The sequence below is a fragment of the Rhynchophorus ferrugineus genome, unplaced genomic scaffold (assembly GCF_030347505.1).
Source record: "Rhynchophorus ferrugineus isolate W39M unplaced genomic scaffold, kcgeb_rfMv2 rfM1, whole genome shotgun sequence".
Lineage (NCBI taxonomy): Eukaryota > Metazoa > Arthropoda > Insecta > Coleoptera > Curculionidae > Rhynchophorus > Rhynchophorus ferrugineus.
The window spans coordinates 32,582,809-32,606,306 of record NW_027472580.1 but is presented as its reverse complement, the minus strand read 5'-3'; the positions used below and the strand labels follow the sequence as shown (position 1 = coordinate 32,606,306).

General features: G+C 30.9%; 1 protein-coding gene across 1 annotated transcript in view; it reads left to right on the top strand.

Moving 5' to 3' along the window:
* Positions 1 to 14,113: 14,113 nt before the first annotated feature.
* LOC143206703 (innexin shaking-B-like) overlaps positions 14,114 to 23,498 on the top strand; it is a 49,693-nt gene continuing 40,308 nt past the window's right edge. The window contains exons 1-2 of the mRNA XM_076419376.1: positions 14,114 to 14,414; positions 20,642 to 20,900. Coding sequence (XP_076275491.1) covers positions 20,694 to 20,900 — 207 coding nt within the window. The 5' untranslated portion in view covers positions 14,114 to 14,414; positions 20,642 to 20,693. The remainder of the gene's footprint in view (positions 14,415 to 20,641; positions 20,901 to 23,498) is intronic.

The window sequence follows — 23,498 nt, the reverse complement described above, 5'->3', positions numbered from 1 at the left end:
GGCTGAACAGGGCAGAGGCTAGTGGAGTATTTTGCGGGACTTCTGCGGAGATCATTTTGTTTTTGATTTTGATTTAATAAGCAAACATTCAACAATTAACGACATATATTGGTATAAAGGGTTTGTGTAAAGACTCTTAAAATGTTATTATATCACGGCCAAGAATTTTAGAGTTAAACAACAAGAAGATTACTTCATAATGAAGGAAACAGAAGCAGGTGTACCTCAAGGCAATGTTTTGGGTTTTTTTCTTTACATACTCTGTAATGTGACATGTTAACAAATAGTTATATTTTCTGCGGACCCTGCGATACTTGCTATTGGAGACAATAGCGAAGAAATAGCCAGAAAACTGCAATGCGCAAGTAATAATATAAATAAGTGGGCCCAGACATTGAGAATAAAAGTCGACGAGAGTAAATATGTGCATATACGAAATGCTGGGTATCATGAATATTAACGCAAGATCTCGTTGGAAAGAGAGTATCAAAAAGGAAAGAAAAGAACTCGAAATAAAATACAAAAAAAGTATTGTTATTTGGAGGATTAAAGAATAATATGCTGCGAAGTATTGCGGATGCCTTCAGATACTACAAGAAAAGTTACTTAATTTGCAACAAGACATGAGGAAAGACTCCACTCCCATGTAAACACTGAAGTGATGCAACTCTTGGATAACACTGAACTAGGTCGCAGACTCAAGATAATCAAACAGTGTGATCTTATGTAGTTGTGTAATAAAGTGTGTTGTGCCCTGAAAAGTGCTGCTAACCTTTACTTTATTTGTTTAGAGGTTAGGTAACGACCAGGGCCTTCCTGGATAAGTACCTTAATTAAGTTGCTGTAGAGAAAAATTGTAAATTGGTCGCCAACGACTAGTATTAATATATTAATAATACTAGGTATTAATAGTATATTAAAATCTTTTTAATTTCTCATTTGCTCATGTTGCTCAAATCAAAGCATTCACTACCCCACATTAACCAGTGTTGCTGAAGCCTAACTTAAAACATGAACATTACCAATATACCGTCTTTATAATAATAATGTAATAATAGCTTGTATTATTTTTATTTATTTTGTTTTTTTAATTTTTTTAGTTGCTTAGTTTTAGGAGAGATGATAACTCATGGAATTTGAAATGAAAGTGTATAATGAAGCATTTGAAAAGTTATAATATAGACTTGTCACTAGTTTCTATCGGTATAAGTTTTCTGTGCTCACAGAGGACATAGGCCGTCATAAATATTAGACTGGCGATAAAAACAGAGCAAGCAGTATCATGTCTACTCTGTGTTACACTGACTGATGAAAAAACTCGGCAGAATCAGATACAGATCCAGAATAGCGATGAAAATGTGAACATCTCAATAGTGTCAAAATGGTATTCAATGGTAAATATTTCGTTAATATTGCTGAGCAATATAGATATTTTTTATCAAAAAATTGTTTAAACATGTAGATGCGTTTTGTACTAGGAATTGATGATTAGTCTAGCTATAATTAAATAGATAGACCAATTGATTGATAGAAAATTATGCTTGTAATAAACAATTTAAGGTCGATTTTTGCTAAACAAATTATAAGAAAATCTACACAGATATCAGAAAACATTTAAGGTAGACAAAAATTCTCAATGAACTGACATACAGAAAACGTAATATAACCATTTTTTTGTTTTAGGTGGATAATAGAATTTGGAGCAGGCCGCATATTTCTCGAAAAAATGTTCCTGTTACTTAATTCCACCACGCCACGTTGTATCTTTGTATTATTCCGTTTCAACATTATATGTATTATGAAATTAACGAAATTACTTTTTTGAGGTCTTATTTTATCTATTGAATATATTTAATATTCGTTCGAATATCCACCGCTGCTTGCTACGCCATCATGACTTTATATTGTTCAATTTTAAATGATATCTTCGCATAGATCTGACCTTATTTGAAGCAGAAAAAGTATTAGAAAAGTCTTATAGATTCAAATACCGATATATATATATACAAAGACATTCAAATAATTAATGCAAAATGTTCATCGTGCTGTCCACTGGATGGCACATAACTGCCATCTTCCTTCTGAAAACAAGTGAACATCATCATCATTAGTCCATAGCTGGCGCTCGCGGAGAATGTCTGCAACCTATATGTTTCTCTTGGTATCGCAAGTCTTCGAAAGTTTTCACTACAGTTACCACAGTTGGCGGTTGGTCGTATCTTCTCTGACCTCGAACAATTTCACTTTTCCATTTCTCAGATTTTGAACCGTGTATGTTTTGGAACTATTTACTATGTCTTCCATCTGTGAGGAATTCGTTCAAGATATTCAATCCACAGATATGTCAAATAGGATCATCACCACTTACCGGCTCGATATCTGCAATTATGTTTGCTAATACTATATTTCAAAAACAATAGCAAACACAATAACAAATAAATATTCTTTCAGAATATATGTCCTAGCATGTTGGTTTACACTTTCAATTTTGACACCTCTATTAATATATGTAAATTCATAAACCTAAGACAAAAATTAGCTTAATTCGGAAAGCTCGTTTTTAAAATAACCGACTTTTTTATTATATTTTAGAGTCTCTAGAGTCAGACTGGCGAGTGACCAATTTAGAAATAATTCCAGAGGACATTTGGTTTTATCCAGCCTGTTTCCCAAGTTTGCCCGGGATGCTTTGGCTTACCGAATTTTGCATTCTTGCCTTTTAGCATTTAAGTCTAAAAACTCCTTATTGTTTATTTATCGTCATTATTTTATTATTTTATTGACATTATTTAAATTTACTTAATATACCATGCCAGTAACTTCACTATTCCATCAAAATCAATCATCTCTCAGCAGTATGGTGAATTTAGAGGTAGCCGTAAAAATAATAGCATATTTTACGACTGTCAAGTATCTGTTCTATTTATTTTGTTTTGATAATAGTAATCCAAATAAGTTTAATAATGAATAATTAAGTTGTATTTAAACCACAGTAGAAAACATTTTTATGGCAAAATTAGTTTTTTTATTCAACATAATTCCCTTCATCGGTGATACCTTTATTTCATCCTTCAACGGTCCATTAACGCTGTAATAGTCACTGTTGATGGTCCTTGCTATTTCAAGGTAGTCAATGAAAATTATTCCATGCGCATCCCAAAATACAAACACCATAACCCTGCCAGACGACTGTTGTGTTTTCGCGCGCTTTGGAGCGGGTTCATCATGTGCAGTCCACTCGAATGACTATCGATTAGACTTCGAAGTGAAATGATGGAGCCATGTTTTATCCATTGTCACATATCGACGCAAAACTCGGATTTGTTACGCTTGATCATCTTCAAACACTGCTCCGAATCATCAACTCGTAGTTGTTTTTGGTCAAAAGTGAACTCGCGTGGCACCCACTTTGCACGGAACTTATGATCTACTCCTTCAGTTGATATCTTTAGAGTGTCTACTATTTCATTCAGTTTCAATATACGGTAATTCAATATCATTTTCTGGATTTTTTAAATATTTTTGTCGGTAGCACCTCTTTTGGGCGCCCACTGCGTTCGTCTTCGGTGCTCATTTCACCAGGTCTAAACTTAACATACCAATCCTTGATGGTTGATTTTCCTGGGGCACTGTCCGGAAACTGGGCATCAAGCCAAGTTTTTGCTTCAACTGTATTTTTTTCCTTCAAAAAGCAATATTTTTAGCAACACGCGAAATTCCTTTATATGCAGTTTTTTGCAGCAACAAAAGTACTAACAAAAACACTAACAGAACTTTGCTTCACTCAAAATGCTATAATTCACAAACTTAAGGTTAAGGTTAACTAAAAAATATATTGATTTAATTCAAGTAGCGCCATCTATGTGTCAGGCCGGGAACTTTTCAATTGCTCATCGACAAAAATTGTAATCCAAGAATTAAAAATCAATCCGTATCATATCAATTAACCAAGTTCTTCTCAGGTGGCCTATTAATTGATAACTCGCCAGATTGCTGTCCGGAATCCACATTCAGTAATATATCCAGTTCAGATCAACCTTATTTGGTAAAAGGGAGACTTAAACGATATTTTAAAAAATATTAAGAAATTACCATACCTAATATGTACATATGCGGTACAGATTCGAATTAAATAAAAATTTAAATATTCAATATTGCTTGTGATATATCATTATTTATAAATCAAAGGGTACATATGCAATATTTAACGTAATTCATGATATGTTACGGGGGACATTTTGGGCGATATATTAGCAGTAATACATTGTCCATTATTCAACGTCTCCTAATTTGGTAATTTATGGAAATTTAATGTTGATGGGTTATTTCCGCCGACTTAATAGATTATGATTTATTGTGGAATATTTCCGAAACAAAAATAGCGGCCCTAAAATCCTTTATCGGTACAATTGATAATGTACATGTTTAATATCGCATATTTTTTCTGAATAATTAAGTAGGGTAATTTTAACACTGAAATAGGGTTCAAAAAACTGTCTAGATGTCACGTGGTTCGTTCACTTCTACTAGTGTTTTTTTTTAATATTTTAAAGTCTGCTTTTTACCAACTAGGCTTTATCTGGAAAGAACGTACGGTTTAGCGTGGGCTCCAAACCACGGTCCTCGGCATTAAGCCAACCGACTGGCGAGTGACCAACTTAGAAATCATTCCAGAATGACATCCGATCTTACCCAACCTGGTTATTGGCGGGAATGACATCATTTTCCTTGTCAGATATTACGCTCTTGCTTAGGTCAATCACAAATATTAAATAATCACAAACATAAATTTACGACCATATCCCAGCAGGATTCGAACCCGCGGCTATCGCAACAGTATGTGAATCGTCCTGTCGCCTTTACCACAGCGCCAACCAAGCCGGCACTGGTGTTATTACAGTCAAACATATGTTACAAGAAAATTACGATTACGATTGTTAAGCTATAAAATCATATCTTTAATTTATTTTTTGTTAACATTATTTAACGTTCCGTCACGAAAAAATTCTGTTCATTGTTCTCACATTCAGAACATAGTTTATAAATTATCTGGAGTTCCAATCAATGTTGTTTTAATTTTCAGCTGTGAGACGATTTAGTTCCCAGTTCACGAATTATCCGGTATCTGAATTGTTCAACAATGAAGCCTAGATCCCGTTTAAATATTTCCATACAATTTCGCGATACGTTTGGAGTTGTTATGGGCATTTTCGATGTTTTCGCGATGTGACAGTCATCGGATGTTTACTGCATGTTATGATTTGCAACAATTATGTTTTTCCGGGTTTATATATACATAATTATTAATTCATTTACATTTGTATAAGGATAAAAAATCACCAAAGGATGCTAAATTTCAATCACCTATCCAAAAGCTAACATGTTGGCAACGCTGTTATTATAATATATCTCTTATCAGCGACCAAGTATAACTTGCCATTTTTCACACTTACACTTGAAGCTATTTCGCATCCACAAGTCTAAATAACGGATTGTAGAAAATCTATTTCCACCTGCCATAAGAATGAACAAAATAAAATTATAAATATTCTAAATTAACATATTTATATTTAATGCAACATTATGAATGAATTATTTTTCAATAATTTGGAAAGTAACTAAATAATCATGCTCACATAACGTAGCCAAAACCAGACGATATTATCTCTAGCGGACTAAGTAAATTTATTACTGATAATGTCCCAAAATTTTCGAGAAATTATACATAGGGAGGCTTAATAATATAAGAGATAAAAGAATATTTCGAACCATGTATTGGAGCTTCGCAATAAGCACGAGCTATAGTCATAGAGAAATAGAGATTTAAATTCATAAGAAATTTTGGCGACATGTTTAGCGACGTCCAATATGTAGATGTCGCTAACTTTAACATATTACTTGTTTAATTCGCTATGCTAAGAGCCGCGACGGAATCTCATTGGTTCATTTCGATCTACGGTTTGTTTATTTTGCACGCCATTTTCAATGTGCCCTATATAGAGAATAGTGTGATTAGCTTTTTATGACGTTTATACGTTAAATTATTATTTTATTTTATTAGTATACACGAATCGGCAGTTGAAATGCATTCCCGTTCTCGGAAGTGTTGTGTGCCCGTATGCACAGATAGTGAGGAAATGCATCATCGTTTTCTGTTAAAGAAGCGATCTTTAAGAAGTTAGTAGAAAACATTAACAATCCTAAACGGGTTGGGTTAAACATGAAACAGATTTATGATCGTTACCCTGTGAGACATTTTTGTGATACATTTAAACTTTCCTTTAAGTACTTATGGACAATTTAGTGATGGTGAAAATAATACCACGAGCCCAGAATATGTATAAATGGAAATGGATCAAAATCAAAAGTATATAGAAGGTAAGTTTAAGGAGTCAGTCACATTTCTGTTCAGAATTGTTACCATTAATTTGTAAACTGTCTTACTAGATTTGTAGTGCCTATTTCCATCGTTCCAGGCGCACAACCAGGGTGTTCGAAGCAAGTATAATTTACATTTGAACAAACTCCAAAAAATAATGCTAGAGTTTGTATGCATTCAGCCAATATCCCCGTTTCTGCTCATTCTTACTGTTAATTACTTTACTCTATAACTTCAGTCCAGATGTTCAGATAAGCGCAAACAAAGTTTTACGTTGTACCGTAATGTACATCTATGGTTATTTAGTAAAACTTAAAAAAAAAAGAAATTAAGTGTGATTTTTGTTTACATACAATTATGAATAAATCAGTAGACCCACAATTTGACTGATTTTATAGAGGCAAGACAATATCTCGTGCCCAGACTCTAACAAAATTATTTTATATACTGTCAGTAGATCTTTGAGCTATGTCTTACTTTTGCCAAGTCGATAATATAAAAAATATTTGTCAAATGTTTTAAAAAAAGTTAATTTAAAATCCTTCAATTGTACATTCCATGATGATCTTTTGGATAAAATATTAAAAGTACTGACGGAGAGACGGAAGAGAAAATTTTGATTTGCAATGCACCAAAATTTTTGCTTATGTTTTTAAATATATGTATATAATATTTATATTTTGTAGATCAATTTACATTATAAATTTATATTTATTGTTATGGAATATATTTATATGTATTTATTTTTACAGATTATATTTATATTTTTTTATTTTTAAATATTATATTTATATGGATATTTAATTGAATTTAATTTAATAAATATATTTTAGAAAAAAATAGTTTTTTTTTTAAATTTCATTGGTCAATTAAACATGACGAAAGCTGTTACGTACTATCAAACATTACTAATAAGCCAATCAAATGTCTTCACAGTAAGATATTTTTCTTACAGTTGCGTATAATGGAGATTCAAATTGACCAATGAGATTACTATTCAAGTATCACTATTCAAGGCCCATTATGGCTCCCTCTGGATGTTGGGCAAAGCAAAACTTTGCGCCAGAGTCCCCTATTAAGTTGCATCTCTATTACTCTATGACTATAGTGCAACAGTGCATATACTAGATTTAATTCAGAGACATTTCACCATTCCTTCCAGCAATCCTAGACATATCTCAGGCCTTTGATAAAGTGTGGCATACTAGATTGGAGATTAAATTATCGAAGCTTCTCCTTCTCCACTTTTTTGATAAGCAGAATTATATTTAATATATTCAGGAGTTACATAAGGCATTTAAATGGGTCTAACATTGTATATCCTACATACATTATCTAAAGACCAGAGTCATCACCATTATATCAACATAACATACAATAACATCATAGACTTCAATAACGGCATCAAAGAGCTTTCAAACATACCTCAATAATATAAAACTATGGCTGAAAACATGGCGAAACAAAGCAAACGAAACAAACTATAATGTAACAATTCATGTAACTTTTACTCCTTGTAAAAGAACATACCCGCCAGTTATTAAGAAACATTCACTCCCCAATCAGAGGATGCTAGATACCTTGGCATGCACTTAGACTTTCAAAAAAGATGTCAGGTTAGAGTCAGATTTCTCTAGTTCTTCAAGGTATTTTATATATAGCTGTTCAATATGTAACTAAAATGCTGATATGCACCCAACATGTACTCAAATGACCTATAGATATGCCTAATCCGAAGATTCCCGAAACTTGCGAATTCTGAAGTTTCGGAAATGCCCCCTATCATACCATTAGAGTTTTGAGTATATGCATCGCAATTTAAGATGTAAAGCAAGCCAAAGGCCATGGCCTAATGAAGTTTGGTAACACCAACGATAGGAAGTTAGATATTACATATGTCCTATATAATAGTACAGCAGGATTTCTATTTTTTAAAATATGATTATGAAAATTCGAATATATTCATGACAAATGTAAGAAAATGAGTTGACATTAAGTTTAACCTAAGATAGATATTCGTGATAAAATGGCGGAGGTATTTATCTGAAAAATTTATTTTAAAAGATATTTTTATAATTCCAAAATAATTTTTAAAATGTTAGCAAATTCGAAAATGATAAATGTGTTAATCAAATGTAAGCATTTTTTATTCAACAATAGGTAATGATACATTGTTTGTAAAGAAATAAATAATTAATCCTCTGGCCTACAATATACATATATATAATAAATATATAGAGTATCATTTGAAATTGTAAAAATGTTTATAATTTATTTTTGCTGTTAACTACTAGACATCAATAATCTTTAAGTTCTATACAATATTGTAAAATAATAATTTAAATTAGAGGTTTAATCAAAATAATAAAATTCATGTAGTAATGGTGGAGGTACTTGTTATCTATGTTTATTTTCTCAGTAAAAAAGATATATATTATTCTTTTCTAACCAACTAATAATTATAATATTATATAAATAAAGATTATAAGAATATTTTTTTCAGAATAGAAAAGAGAAATCTAAATATATATTTATACATGATTTATTTATGAGAGCTGTCTTAAATCAGAAAATTTTTCCAAAATGGTTTGTATGAAGGTTTTTAAATATATATATATATATATATATATATATATATATATATATATATATATATATATATATATATATATATATATATATATATATATATATATATATATATATATATATATATATATAAACAGTTACCAAAATAGCAAAAAGAAAAAAGGCATATGATATCTATCTAATAAAAATAAAAGAGATTTATTGTATTTCATTGAATTGTTGATAGTGTCGTTTAAATTTTGGCAATGAGAGGTGGTTTGACCACAGTTCCAGTGACGGAGGAAAAAAAATCTTACAGGCTAAATTAAATTCTGCTAGTCATGTATCAACGTAATAAAAAATCAAGGCAAAATACCCATAAGGGATGTTTCCATATATTTTTAAAGAAAATTTATTATGACTGTTTGTTTATTTTGAATAAATTTCCTTCGATTTTTTGTACCAAATGTATTTTGATCGGGGAAGCTTTTCGAGGATTACTGATATTAAATTTGTTTTTATTTCAGGAAACATATGTTTTTATTATTAAATATTATTGATGTTCGGATATTTTTATCAGTTTGTAGAAAACATGTGAAGGGATTCTTATGCTATGAAAAAGTTCTGAAAGAAGTAATAGAAGTTTTTGCTTCTAGCAAAAATAATGTCACGATACGTCTGACTACGTATAAAATATTAAGAATTTTTTTATTTTTTATAAAGTGAAAAGTCACATATTACATTACTTAGCAGACTTATCGAAAAATTTAATTGATTGTATTTTAGAAAATGTTATAATTACATTAGGCTATTAAGGTCTTAGTATCAAGAAGTGTAAAAGCTAGTTTTCATTCATAAAGTATTAGTGGAATATTGTAAAATCTGCCGACTGGCGAATGGATCCCCCATCAGAGAATGTATAAGAAATAATCACATCGATGACTAATGGTGAGTACAGACATGAACGAAGCGAACGATTTGGGGTCTGCGCGAGACTATGCCCGAAGATTCGACGAATATCTCACCGTTCGCGTTATTTTCTAATGATCCATATCAAATCGTGGCGCGTTGGCTTCCTGTCGGAAAGATTCAGTCGCTAAAATCATTTGACGGTTTTCATTATTGACAGTGGTTACATTATTGTATGGTCAGTAACATAAACAATGTTATGGTAAGGAAGAAAATACGAATACTATTTATATCCAACTTGTTAGTAGATTATGGTAAAAATATGTGACTCTTATGTGTATACAACTTTAGTACTCATTTTACAGATTCCTGAGATTTCAAACATTTACAATTCTATAATGAGTATGAAATAACCCAAAATCATTATAAAATATATTCAGCGCCAAGAGGAAAGATTGTATATGTAGAAATTTCACAATGAGGTAGACATAATAAAACCATAATTTAAGAATATTACCTTTATCTCGTAGCGCTAATGTATAAATAGAGTCATCAGGCAATTGATCCGTCAATGACAGAGACAAGAATTATATAAACAGGTATGTATTTACAGGATTTGTATTTACGGCATGGTATATGATTATATTCTAGAAAATTAATTGCTGTTTTGAAGGTGAAATGAAAATTGAAGATGGTTAAGTAGTATAAAAATATAAAAGCTGACCTGTACAAGATGACTTGGATGGAAGAGCCACCGTTTTGTAAGAAAATATTATGCTAGTATCTTTTCAGAATATAAACTAAAAATAAAATTTGTTAACATATTTGAGAAATATCTTGGAAAAAATGTAACATCTTCAAGCGGTTGTGAAAAAAACAGCTGTCTAAAGAATAATATAGGTAAGTGGCTCTTTTCTAAAATTACGGCATTTGATGAGCCTTATTTTATATTTTAGGTCAAAAATATGGTAGTATTTTTGGAAAGAAACTAAAAAAGCAATTTTTGATTGTAGCGCGGTTAATGGGTGGTTATTTTTACTTGTCCATATATTTGACATATTTTAAAATGTTTGCATTGCTCTATGATTTATATAAAATTAGTAGTAATATTATGTTATTGTATTTTTTCAACCTTTTTCTAATTGTTATTTCTAGTATTTGTACAACTTTCATATATGCTCTGTACAATAATATATTGTAAAACAATGTGCCAACAACCCCTAGTAAATTTAATTTTTTATGTCGTTAATAATTATTTTATATGAGATTATTATTAAACATCTTTTCTCTCACCAATTGTGACATAGTTTTTCCATAGCTGTCAAGTTTTGTGCTATGAAGAGCTTCAATGAAAAAGAAGAAAAACAACTCATAGTTTATGACACCATTTAATTACTATTTGAAAAATAGAAATGTTTTTAATGAGGTTTTTATATAATTATATGTATTATTATTAATCATATAGATAATAATATGAATAATTGATATGAAATACATATTTATTATTCAAAAACATCTTTGTGGTAATAATTCAATTAGAAGAAAAAACATGGTTATTTTGTCGAAACCAAAGCCTATGTTATTCATAATCCCGCCAATTTTTCCCAGTCTGGCTGAATTAATGAAATTTAGATAGGTGCCTGCGCACTACGACTTTGAATCAATTTTAAAACCTGTTCGGCTCGACTGTTCGCCGAATTCAGTTCTGCTCATGCGCATTTTCAATATTCTCTGTAAATTCACCCCGAATGCTCAGTTCTGTACCCACTATAAGGTTCCTGTTGATTATTTGTTTGCGCGTTAAAATAAAATTGTTGTCAACTAAAATAAAAGTATTCTGTTTTCTAATCCACATATTTCATAACTGATGCAGTCATTAACAGCCGAGAAAATCAATAGTCCCTTAGCCATAAACTATTAGAATTAGGAAATATTCCAAACAAGCTTTGAAAAACACCCCAAGGCCACCAAGGGCGGAACTTGCTATGAACTATCATAGTCTATGGTCACTAAAGGCAGGTTTCAGTAATTCATTTCCTCAGCCGTAGATACTACTCGAATTTGAAGCCACTAAATCTTAGAAAACTATTCCATTGAAACCTGGGTAAAAATAGTATAATTTCGATGATCATAAAAGGTAAACTGACGGGAGAAGGTGATCTTCAAAAAAATTACTACTTTACATTATACAAACATTAATATTACTAAACAATACTAATAACTACAACACTGATGATGAATACATGATTATTGTCCAGTCCATGACGAACCAGCTTAGAATTAATAGTTTTAAATATGTATTAGTGTTATCTGGAACATATATAGTATCAACACACCGACTCGATTGTTTAGTTAAGAATAGTAAAATTATTTTTGTAGCTATATTGATAATTATGTTGAATATTGGACGAATTTTATTCATAATTACGATTGGAAATGCTATGCACTTAATATAACAATACAAATTATCATGCTGTCGTGTCTTTAACATTAACGTGTTGTAGAAATTTTCTATAATTGTTAACTTTAGATAAATTCACCAGTTATTATTATCAACATTTTCTGAAATGGAAAAATAAATCGACTTATTAATTTTTCCATATTTACTTCTTGCTTGTATAAAATATTTTTATTATAGAAAATATTGATATTGATACTGATACCAATTAAAATTAGATACCATAAAAACTTTGATTGTTTGGGAAACCTACGAACCAATACAAAATAAAATTTCTTGTAACCCTTTACAGAATTTTTTGATTCAAGTTAAAAATCAAAAAATATTTTTGTTCTTGAACTATTGCTACATTGCCGATATTAAGCTATGGTCGCAAAGTTTTTCAGATGGTTAGGTTCTACCTATCTAATACGTGCTAATCTAATAAAAAGTTTGAATATTCCAATTGTATAAAAATGAGCCAAGAATTAAAATAAATGTCTTTTTTAAATAAAAAAATATAATTTTTTCATAAAGATCACATTAACAATATCTGATTATAAATATAAGAAATTTTTACACATATTGTCTTAAAAATCATATACTATATATAATATTTCATTTTAAAATGGTTAAGTTATTCGTATATTAAAATTTGTTGAATATATTTACAGCTGAACAATATACTGACAATTTGTTTCTTACTGACAGTGTGGAATTTCATTGAGAACATTTTTAATATTAAAATATTCTTTTGCCGGCTTGGTGACGCAGTGGTAAAGGCGATAGGACAGTCCTCCTACTGTTGGGATAGCCGCGGGTTCTAATCCTGCTGAGGCATAGTCGTAAATTTATGTTTGTGATTGTTAAAAATTTGTGATTGTCCTAAGCAAGAGTGTAAAATCCGACAAGGAAAATGAACCCAATCACGCCAATAACCAGGCTGGGTAAGACCGGATGTCTTCTGGGATGATTTCTAAAGTTAGTTGGTCACTCGCTAGTCGGTAGGCTTAATGCTAAGGACCGTGATTCGGAGCCCACGTTAAACTGTAGGTCCAGTCCAGATAAAGCCCTAGTTGGTAAAAGGAGACTCTAAAATATATTTAAACGACATTCTTAACCGCGATTCAAAAGAAACTAAAGACAAAATTTTTGATATTAAAAATATATTTGAGATATAATCCTTTCTTTCTTTGATTGAAAGTTTCTTGTCACATGTATATTGGAACATATATTTATACAGAAAATTCGACTAAATTATAATTCACTACCATTTTAAATGTTATAATATATTGAAATATATTACATTGTTAATGTAATGTACTCTTGTATATATGTTCGAAAAATTAATTTCAATAAGCAATAGCTATTTCCATGTCCAAGGCCAACTTAAAATATGGAATTTTTCTAAACAATTGAACTAAAAATGTAACATTGTGTTTTATTGGTCGGGCGTAAATCATAGACGAAGTGTGAATCAACCGGTCTGTCGTTGAGTTATGCTAGCGAAAGAGTACACAATAAAAACTTAAATCTCTGGAAATAAATTATGTTTATATCCAGCAAACGTTTAGCTGTACATTGATTGGAAACCATATCGTATCGTTTATAGAAAAATCATCCGGAAAGACATTATTTTAAGAGCCGTGTATATAAGTCGGCTGCTTAACAGCTGCTTGGCCGGAGCCTAAACAGAAAAACATGAGTTTTCCGCAATCTACACCGCGTATCCAGCACTATTCGGTTTTCAAGTTACGCCAATGGTTTCGCTTTTACGCCAGCTCATACGAAATAGTAAAATTTCAGGCGGGAACGCTCAACAAACACATTTTTCACAAATCTTGATAGATTTTCTCGACGAAAAAAAAGTTGTATTTAGTAATACGGACAACGGTTGTCGACAAATCGTTGATTTTTCGAACTAGGTTGGCCCAATTCGGGACGCCGATCCCTACTATGCATTTCATCGGGTTATCGTTGGTGGACAATTGTCATTTGTTTGCTATGTTTTCGTGTTGTTCTTGACGTGACGTTAAAATGGTGACGTTTAATTATGTTTACAACGGTTGCTAGGCTATTTCTAAAGTTTACTGAATTATTTACAGAAAATCTGCATTACGAGTAAGTATTATCATCTTTATTTAATTAATGATATTACAAAATTTATAAAATGATTATACTAAATTATTAGCAAGTAGTTTAAGACATAAAAATTATATTTTAACATAAAAAATAAAATACGTCCACTATTATCACGTGTAGTATAATATCAGTGGCTAATATTAGTTATCTTATTTTTCGGTATCTCCGCTTGATTTGGGATTCTGCTGATAATTCATGTTTTTTTCAGTCATAGTAGAACACATTTTTATGGTGAAATTAGTTTTTTTTTATTCAACATAATTCCCTTCAAGAGTGATACACTGATTATAGCGACCCCCCAAGTTCTCGATACCATTTTTGTAGTACGACATGTCCTTTTCTTCAAAATAACCCTGAGTCTTGGCGATCACCTCTTTATTCGACAAAAATTTCTTTCCAGTGAGCATCCTTTTGAGATCTGAGAACAGAAAATAATGGCTGGGGGCCATATCTATAGAATACGGTGGATAAGGAAGCAATTCGAAGCCCAATTAATGGATTTTTGCCATCGTTTTCACTGACTTGTGACAGCAGCACTTTCTTTTTCTTCAAATGCGGCCGGTTTTCGGCGATTTCCTGCCTTCAAACGGTCCACTAACGCTATGTAATAGTCGCTGTTGATAGTCCTTCCTTTTTCAAGGTAGTCAATGAAAATTATTCCATCCGCATCTCAAAATACAGACGCCATATTTGCAACGGGTTTATCGTGTGCAGTTCACTGGGATGACTGTCGATCGGACTTCGGAGTGAAAGGATGGACCCATATATCATTCATTGTCACATATCTACGCAAAATCTCTGGTTTATTACTATTATCATCTTCAAACACTGCTCCGAATCATCGACCCGTCGTTATTTTTAATCAAAAGCAAGATCGCGCGGCACCAACTTTGCACAGATCTTTCTCATACCCAAATATTCGTGAAAGATATGATGTACACGTTCAGTTGATATCTTTAGAGTGTCTGCTATTTCATTCAATTTCAATTTACGGCCATTCAAAATCATTTTGTGGATTTCATTTTGATGTTTTTATCGGTAACAACCTCTTTTGGGCGTCTACTGCGTTCGCCGTCTTCAGTACTCATTTCACCACGTCTAAACTTGGCATACCAATCCTTGATGGTTGATTTTCCTGGGGCAGTGTCCGGAGACTCGGCATTAAGCCAAGTTTTTGCTTCAACTGTATTTTTTCCCTTCAAAAAGCAATATTTTATCAACACGCGAAATTCTTTTTTATCCATTTTTTCACAATAACAAAAGTTGCTTCACTCAAAATGGTATAATTCACAAACTAATGATCCGATAGCTGTCAAATCTACACACACATCTTTTAAGGGTTAGGTCTAACTAAAAAATATATGGATTTAATTTTAGTAGCGCCATCTATGTGTCAGGCCGGGGTATTTTAAATTGACCTGTTAGAACTGTCCCAGTTTCTGCGCTTTTTTGTCTTCTCTTCAATGTTAAAGTCACTTACAACATAATACAAATTCTCTCGCTTAGGTCAACTTAAATCTACACTTTTCTATAATTAAAATAAGAAATGTCTTGAAATTAGATGAATTTCCCGCAAATGACGCGTATTCGATCCAAAACTAGACGAGAATAAAAAATATACACTGCTCAAAATCACTGATATATCTAGGTTATCCAATCTTCTTTGGCGTTTTACATCACGTAATTTTAAAATAATTCGTCATCGATCGGCGGCATCTTTTCCGGAACGGAAAACTATTTCAGCCACTTTCAGTGACAAGTCGTAATTTTGCAATAGGAGTAGAATATTTAGAACAATTTCACAGCACACAACAGCTGGGCTAACACAACTAAGACTAAATCATTGGGATATAATCCAAAATTTGAAGATCAAATCAAATGAAATAATATAGATATTATTGCAATATATTTAAGAGCACCTAGACAAATATTAAAATAGACCTCTCATACTTCATGGTAGAACACGTATGTATCCATAACACTCTAGACATGGAAGGTTCTTTGAATAATTGACTTATCTTAATTTTATTATATGCTACCATATAACTTACCTGCTGCTTTATAGGCCTCTACATTATTTTTAAAGGATTTACAACAAACGTAACATTAAATCACTCCAGCCGCATTTGTAACGAATTTTGTTTTATTGCGTTAAAAATGTCTGAATATTTATTTCTAAGACAGGGTGATGAGAGTGGAAACAACCAAAGATGTCTATATAATTAATAGACGATAATTGTAGGAAATCGTATTAAAGAGTTTGAATGATCTATGTCCATTAGATATGTGTGTAATTGTTCAGAATATACATGAGTATTTGGTAATTATTGGAGTATTGGTATAGTATATTTTATTAAAATGTGCGAGGAGAGAAAAAATACAAACTGTTTTGCAAATAAGGTATATACTTTTGACAGAATTCAATGATTAATTTTATAAAGAATGGGGTACACAGATATCAGAAGAAATAAAATGTACAGTGATATCAAACTGACTTGACAAGGAAACACAACTTCGAAGGAAACAAGAAATAAATGTAAAAAGGTAAATATGCTCTGTAATGAGAGTAAAATACGTTATTTGTATATATAATTGTTGATTAGGTGGACTAGGCCTTCGGATACCTCTGCATAAAAAAAACGCGCCTAGAACTCTACCTCATGGGTGGTGTGAAAAAGAGTACAATATTAATATAATAAAACAAATATAACCTATAAATTATTGTGTCTGTATATTTAAATGTAGTTTAAATTATTCGCTAATATATGCATTAGATGTACTATAATGTATAAATAAACTATATATATTTGGTAACATTTTTGTTTTATTATTTTATTTAAGCTAGAATTTTGTTATATGTCAAAGGCAAACTGAACTAAAACTCAATTGATACATTGGGACAACGCACTAAATTTACACTAACTTTGGATATACTATATATTCTATTTATATATTTTTTTCTGAAGATTCAGTTATAATATTATAAATATTTATATACTTGTTTTCTTCTGTATGGATGTGTTGGCTTTTTTAATAACAATGATCGGATTTACTACAGATTGAAACAAGATACACCAGCATTGAAAAGCTATATTTTTGTTCAAGTCCGTGGGAGCTATTCATGGATTATACAATTATTTTAATTAAAATAAGGAAATTTATATTTATAATTACTAGGAATTATTACCGTTACTTGAGCTATATCTGTCCATAATATATCAACTGTTTAGAATCTGTGCTTATGGATGACTAAAATCCCTATCATTAAATATGAGGTTGTGAAATTTCATCTAATAATTCTTTACAACGGAGCACGTTTTTCATTCAACTAATAAATTTCACGCAGCCAGAAAATAGCTTGTTTAGCAATACGATCAGTAGTTTACGACAATCTGGTCGATTTCCAGGCCGATTTGACCCGATTTTTGAGCGTCCAAATGAGTACGACACGTTTCGTTCGTCAATTGTTCCCCGTTGATTATTTGTTTGGCGTTTGCTCGGTAACGGTGTACTAGTCGCTTGTCAAAAAAACATGCCGTTATAAGACGACGAAAACCGCAAACATAACCTAAATTTGTTTGTCAAATCTCAGTAAGTCTCCAACCGATTTTTAAAATAAACCTTGTCTGTGTCTGACAAAGCTCTCGGTGTAGGGACTAAAAACGAGAGATTTATCGATATATATCTGTTTGCGCTTGAAGAAATATATTACTGCTAAGCAAAGAAATAAATTATGCTTTATATCCTTGAAACTCTTTGATGTATTTTAATATTCTTAGTAATGTACGTCTGGTTTCCTATATTTGGTCTCATGACCCTTTTTCATATTAAAAATAAGTTAAGAGCTGTGTAGTCTGGTCTTCTTGAATTGCGTTGATAAATACTAACTTTCTATTCAATTAGTATTTCGAATTTTGTATTAATATTTTTTCTTTAAATTTTTTAAAACACAAACAGTAATCAAAATACCTATATGAAATACTTCAAAAATACAAATTTTTGTAGATAACTCAATCATAAGCAAATATTCCTCAAAAGTGAATTGAATTGAGTGCAGGTGTATTGATACTCATGCAGAAATAGTGAAAAAGGTAACTGTGATACGTAATTGTATATATTCTGAATTTTTTAAATATATTGTAAAAGACAATCCTCGTATAAAGTATATAGATGTTTCGAGGAATTAGTAAAATTCATACATCAATGAGGTAAATTTTAACACTAAATAATTTAGTATGTTATATTATACATTTTATAAAAACTATTATAAATATAGTTGCACGAGAATTTTACTTGTGCCTAAATGTAATTGCACAAAAGTAATTATACCTAATTGTAAAAAATATTTTAAAGATAAAAACAAAATGAATGAAAACTATTATTCATTTAATAAAATAATATATTATTTTGGCTATAGTATAATGTTGACATATTTATTTTTTAACTATTTGCTTCTTGATGAGTCCGCATTTCTATCTTTTACATACACTTTATTTATTCTACTTATTTCAACTTTTGCAATTATGCAAAATCATCTAGCCGTACACAATTACTATTAGAATATTTTTAGATAATAGATATAGAATATTAATCGAAGCCTAATAATTAATAAATTTCAGACATAAAAAGATAGATTAAGTTAGATAGATTACATATTTTAAAATGAGGTCATTTTAAGGAAGTATTTTCATTTACTCTTATACAAAATTATAATATTAAATTATATTATGTAATTTTTCGACTTTTTAAATCTATATTTTTGTTACCAATCTATAATCTATTCAATTATAAAATCTAAATATTTTTATAATTTTCATTTATGATCCCCAGCCATAATAAAACTTTCTTATCATAATGAACAAGAAAATTTGTTAGAATATTTTACATTGATTCTTGCATAATAGTGCCCTCTCTTTAACTAAGAATGGTATAAAATATATTTTAAATATCTCAATATTTTAAAAGCGTATTAAGTATTATATCTACTGGTCAAAAATAACATTAAAAGCATGGAAATAAGCGACTTAACAGATATGAAACGCATAATATATCAATTTAGATTCTCGATTTGAAATTCAGCTTAAAATATAATGTAAACAAAGCAACGAAATGTATTTTATGAGATCGAGACAAATATTTTTTTTATAACATCTTTATTAGATACGCTTAGTACAATCTTAATCTACAATTAATTTATTACTACTTTCCCTATGTACTTGGATTAATTAACAAGCAAGACGAGTGCGAGAAAATACATCAGTATGTATTCCTCAATTATAAAATTATAATTATTTATTAATTATTAACTTATAGCTATAGTTTACACTAATAATACACACTAAATGTTTACACAAGTTCGTATGGTTTTGTTCGTTTCAATCTCCTGACATCGTGCGCGCTGTCCAGCAGTTGTATTGCTTCCACGTTAGTATGATTTAGTAATCTTCTTTCGTGTTTCAAGGCGAAATCCTGCACAAGTTCGCAAATCCATTTGATTTCCAGGTCATCATGCAGTTCTTCATTGGTTACATAGCGATAGACATTGGTAATCAATCGAAGAACCTTATTTTGACAGCGCTGTATGACTAACTGATTTGAATTTTTAGTGCAACCCCATATTTGCACCCCATAGGTCCAAATTGGCTTTATAATTGTATTGTAGATCCACCTTTTTGATTTTACTTCAAGTTGAGAGTATCTTCCGACTAACCAGTATAGTTGTTTTATTTTGGTTTTAATGTGTTTTGCTTTTTGTTTAACGTGATGCTTCCAATTTAATCTACCGTCAAGATGGATACCAAGGTATTTTGCTGATTCTGCTTGAGGGAAACAAATATGTATTTTTTACTAAAAACAATAGAAACATTTAAATTATATATTAGTTTAAATAAATTCAATGAAATTTGTTATCCTTTGATTTTTCGTAATTAGATAATATACCGTAGCAACGAACGCGCATTCTTCCCATTATTAGGGGTCATTATTTCTTTGAAAATAAAACAATAGGTATCGAATGTAATATAGAAATAACTATATAAAAATACGATATTCTATGAACTTTCCGTTAAATTTTTTGATATTTCTTTAAGAGATTATATATTCTACGTGATACAAATTATAAATACTCCATCTGGCTATTTATATATCTATATTTACTAAGTACACGATTGATATTTCTATGGTTATTTTATATAAGTATATTTCAGATTTCGTCGTTGGCTGCAACTGGTGATACATGGCGGGTAATAGTACTCTCAAATGGAACAAGCTAAAGTGGACGGTAGTACTAATTTGCCACCCGAGCATGTGAAGAAATTTGTCTACAAAACATATCCACTACACCAGTCTCCTCTAAGGGTAAAGCTTCATAAAAAACGAAAAGAAATTCCGCACACCCGTCGAACAATTCGAGAAGATAACGTTAGAGGCATGGAACTTCTTAGAGGATTTTATACGTTAACTCAAGTAAGTGTATCAAATTAAGTCTCCAGAGTCTCTTTCATTAATACAGAATTTGTTGTATTAATTAGTGTGCCATTTCTTTCGAGAGCTAGCTATTCACACTATTAACACTAAATAAAGCTTGTTTTAAGCTATACCTTAATGCATAAATTTGGTATACATGTATGAATACTTTCTTGTTGCCAAAATTTTGGAATAGACTGACTATAAATACTTAATATAGTGGCTAGAATCTGAATAAAAATAAACTATATTTTAGGATGTCGTTAATTAAATCCTTTTCACAATGATTTATTTTATTTTCTAAGACATTTCTATTCGAAAACGATACATAATTCTCTTAGAAAATCAATACTTGTTAACAAATGTTTTTAAACTTGATTTATTTGGGATATTATTCTTGGATAGAAATTCATATATAAATCAATATGAGAGTAACATATAAGAGTAATTTACACATATTTCGATTTGTTTTAATATTTTAAACGGAAATAATGGATACTTGTTTAACATTGAAATAAGTGACACAACAGTAAACTTAAAAACAGAGAAACGGCACAATTTCGTAGAAGAACTCGTTAATATATAAGCATTCAAGTTTATTTGTTTTTTAAATATATTTGCGATGTTCAAAATTATATGCGTGTAAAAAGCAGTTCCTTTGATGGACATTTTTAGAATTTTTAAAAATGATAGATTTTTAAATATTAATATGTTCTTCTGTTTTGAGTTTTTGATAAACAAATAAAAATAGTTTATAGAACGGGTAATTCAACTTTCGTAGTCGTCGTGTGCAACTTAGACTACTTATTTTTAAATAAACATAATAGATTATTGAATTTTGAATAACTTTAAAATGGTTGTTTTTAAATTCTTATAAATATTTCTGAAAAACATTGTCCCTTATATAACATAAAAGCAGTATACATCTCAGCAATTTTCTACTCGTAACATTGAGAACATTCTGTTCTCTTCTCCTCTAATTTCTCATTATCCAACTTTGTCACCCGATTTGTTTGTTCCTTCTTCAACATTTTAAACTCACCTCTTTTACCACGAAAATGAAAAAAGGATTTTCAACGCTTTGGAGCTATTGGCTTTCGGATTGGAGCTATTTTTATTGATTAAAGATTATTTAATGTTATTCAGGACGATGTTTTGAAATCTTTGCAGATTGTATCTTCAGTATGGTAGATCTGACATTGCAGCTCTTAGAATCAGCAGAATCAGATATTTTCATATTTAAGCAACTGTCTTTTTCATGGATCGTTGAATTATTAAAGAGCTATGAGGATGGGAGCCAGAGGGTTAGTCTTATAGTCCTTGTTTTTGTTGTGATTGTTTTGATGTTCTTCCAATCTTAAAACCCTCTCGATATAGATTTATGGAGTGACTAAAACCTTAACTTTATTGAAACGAATGCTATGACCATTACCCGTTCAGTTTTTAGCCAAAGCTGACAAAACTGTGTTTTCTTGTCTCACACATCATTGATTCTCTTTTATCCGAGTATTTATCACCCTCTCAGTTTCACCTATGTACAAATTCCCCCAAGCGCATTAGACCTGATACACACCTGTTAGCTTTAGCAGATGTGAGATTTTTGTTATATTTTCCCCTCCTTTTTGCCAACGAGGGTTTATCTGGACAGGACATACTTTTTCACATGGGCTCCGAACCACACATTAAACCAACCGACTAACTTAGAGAGTATCGCGGAAGACATCCGGTTTTACTCAGCCTGGTTACTGGGATGGTTATTCCTTGTCTGATTTTCTACTGTTGCCTATAAAGACATTTATATTTTCAATTACAAACATAAAATACATCCATTCCGTAGCAGGATTCGAAGCCACGACTATTGCAACAGTAGCAAGCCCGTCCTAGCCTTGACCAATACGCAAACCAAACCGGCGATATGTGATGTAAATACAACTGTGAACTTGTGTTTCTGAAGTATCCTTTCAGTACAGTCTGTTCTTTCTTCAAGAAACTGGAAAACTGCTGGGAAACCTTTTTCGGTCTTATCTTCTTCTGTTTCTCTTTTTATAGTAGGTGAGGATTTGATCTTATTGCTCGTTTAATAATCTTTTTATTTACATCTCTTAAGCTGTATCCATTTTGATATCTGAGGTCATTAGGTTTATTCTCTAAGTAATCTATTTTAGGGATAATGACGGCCCTATAAATTAAATAATTTAGGTAGAGTAGAAATGCATAACGTATGTAATGTAACGTAGCCTAAAGGTCTACATGAGCTGCAAGTTTGAAATTTTAACGCGTTTATTCAATGACTTTTTAAGTTGGTCTCTACTAGCTACCTGTTAATTATTTTTTCCTACTGCTTGAAACACCGCAGAGACTTCAATTTTAAATTCTGATATTGCCAGGTGATATTTGTACAGATGTTTTCCCGTCCTTCACGTCATCCAAATGCTTCCTTATTATTTTTGTCATCGGGTACAGAAAAAAGTCCGCGGTACTATATTTGACCAATATAGTGGTTGTCAAAACCAAATGTTTTATATCAAAGTACATCCAGGAGCCTTGTGATTATCTAGGAACAATGCGTGTCTCTATCGAAATACTGAATGATTGTAG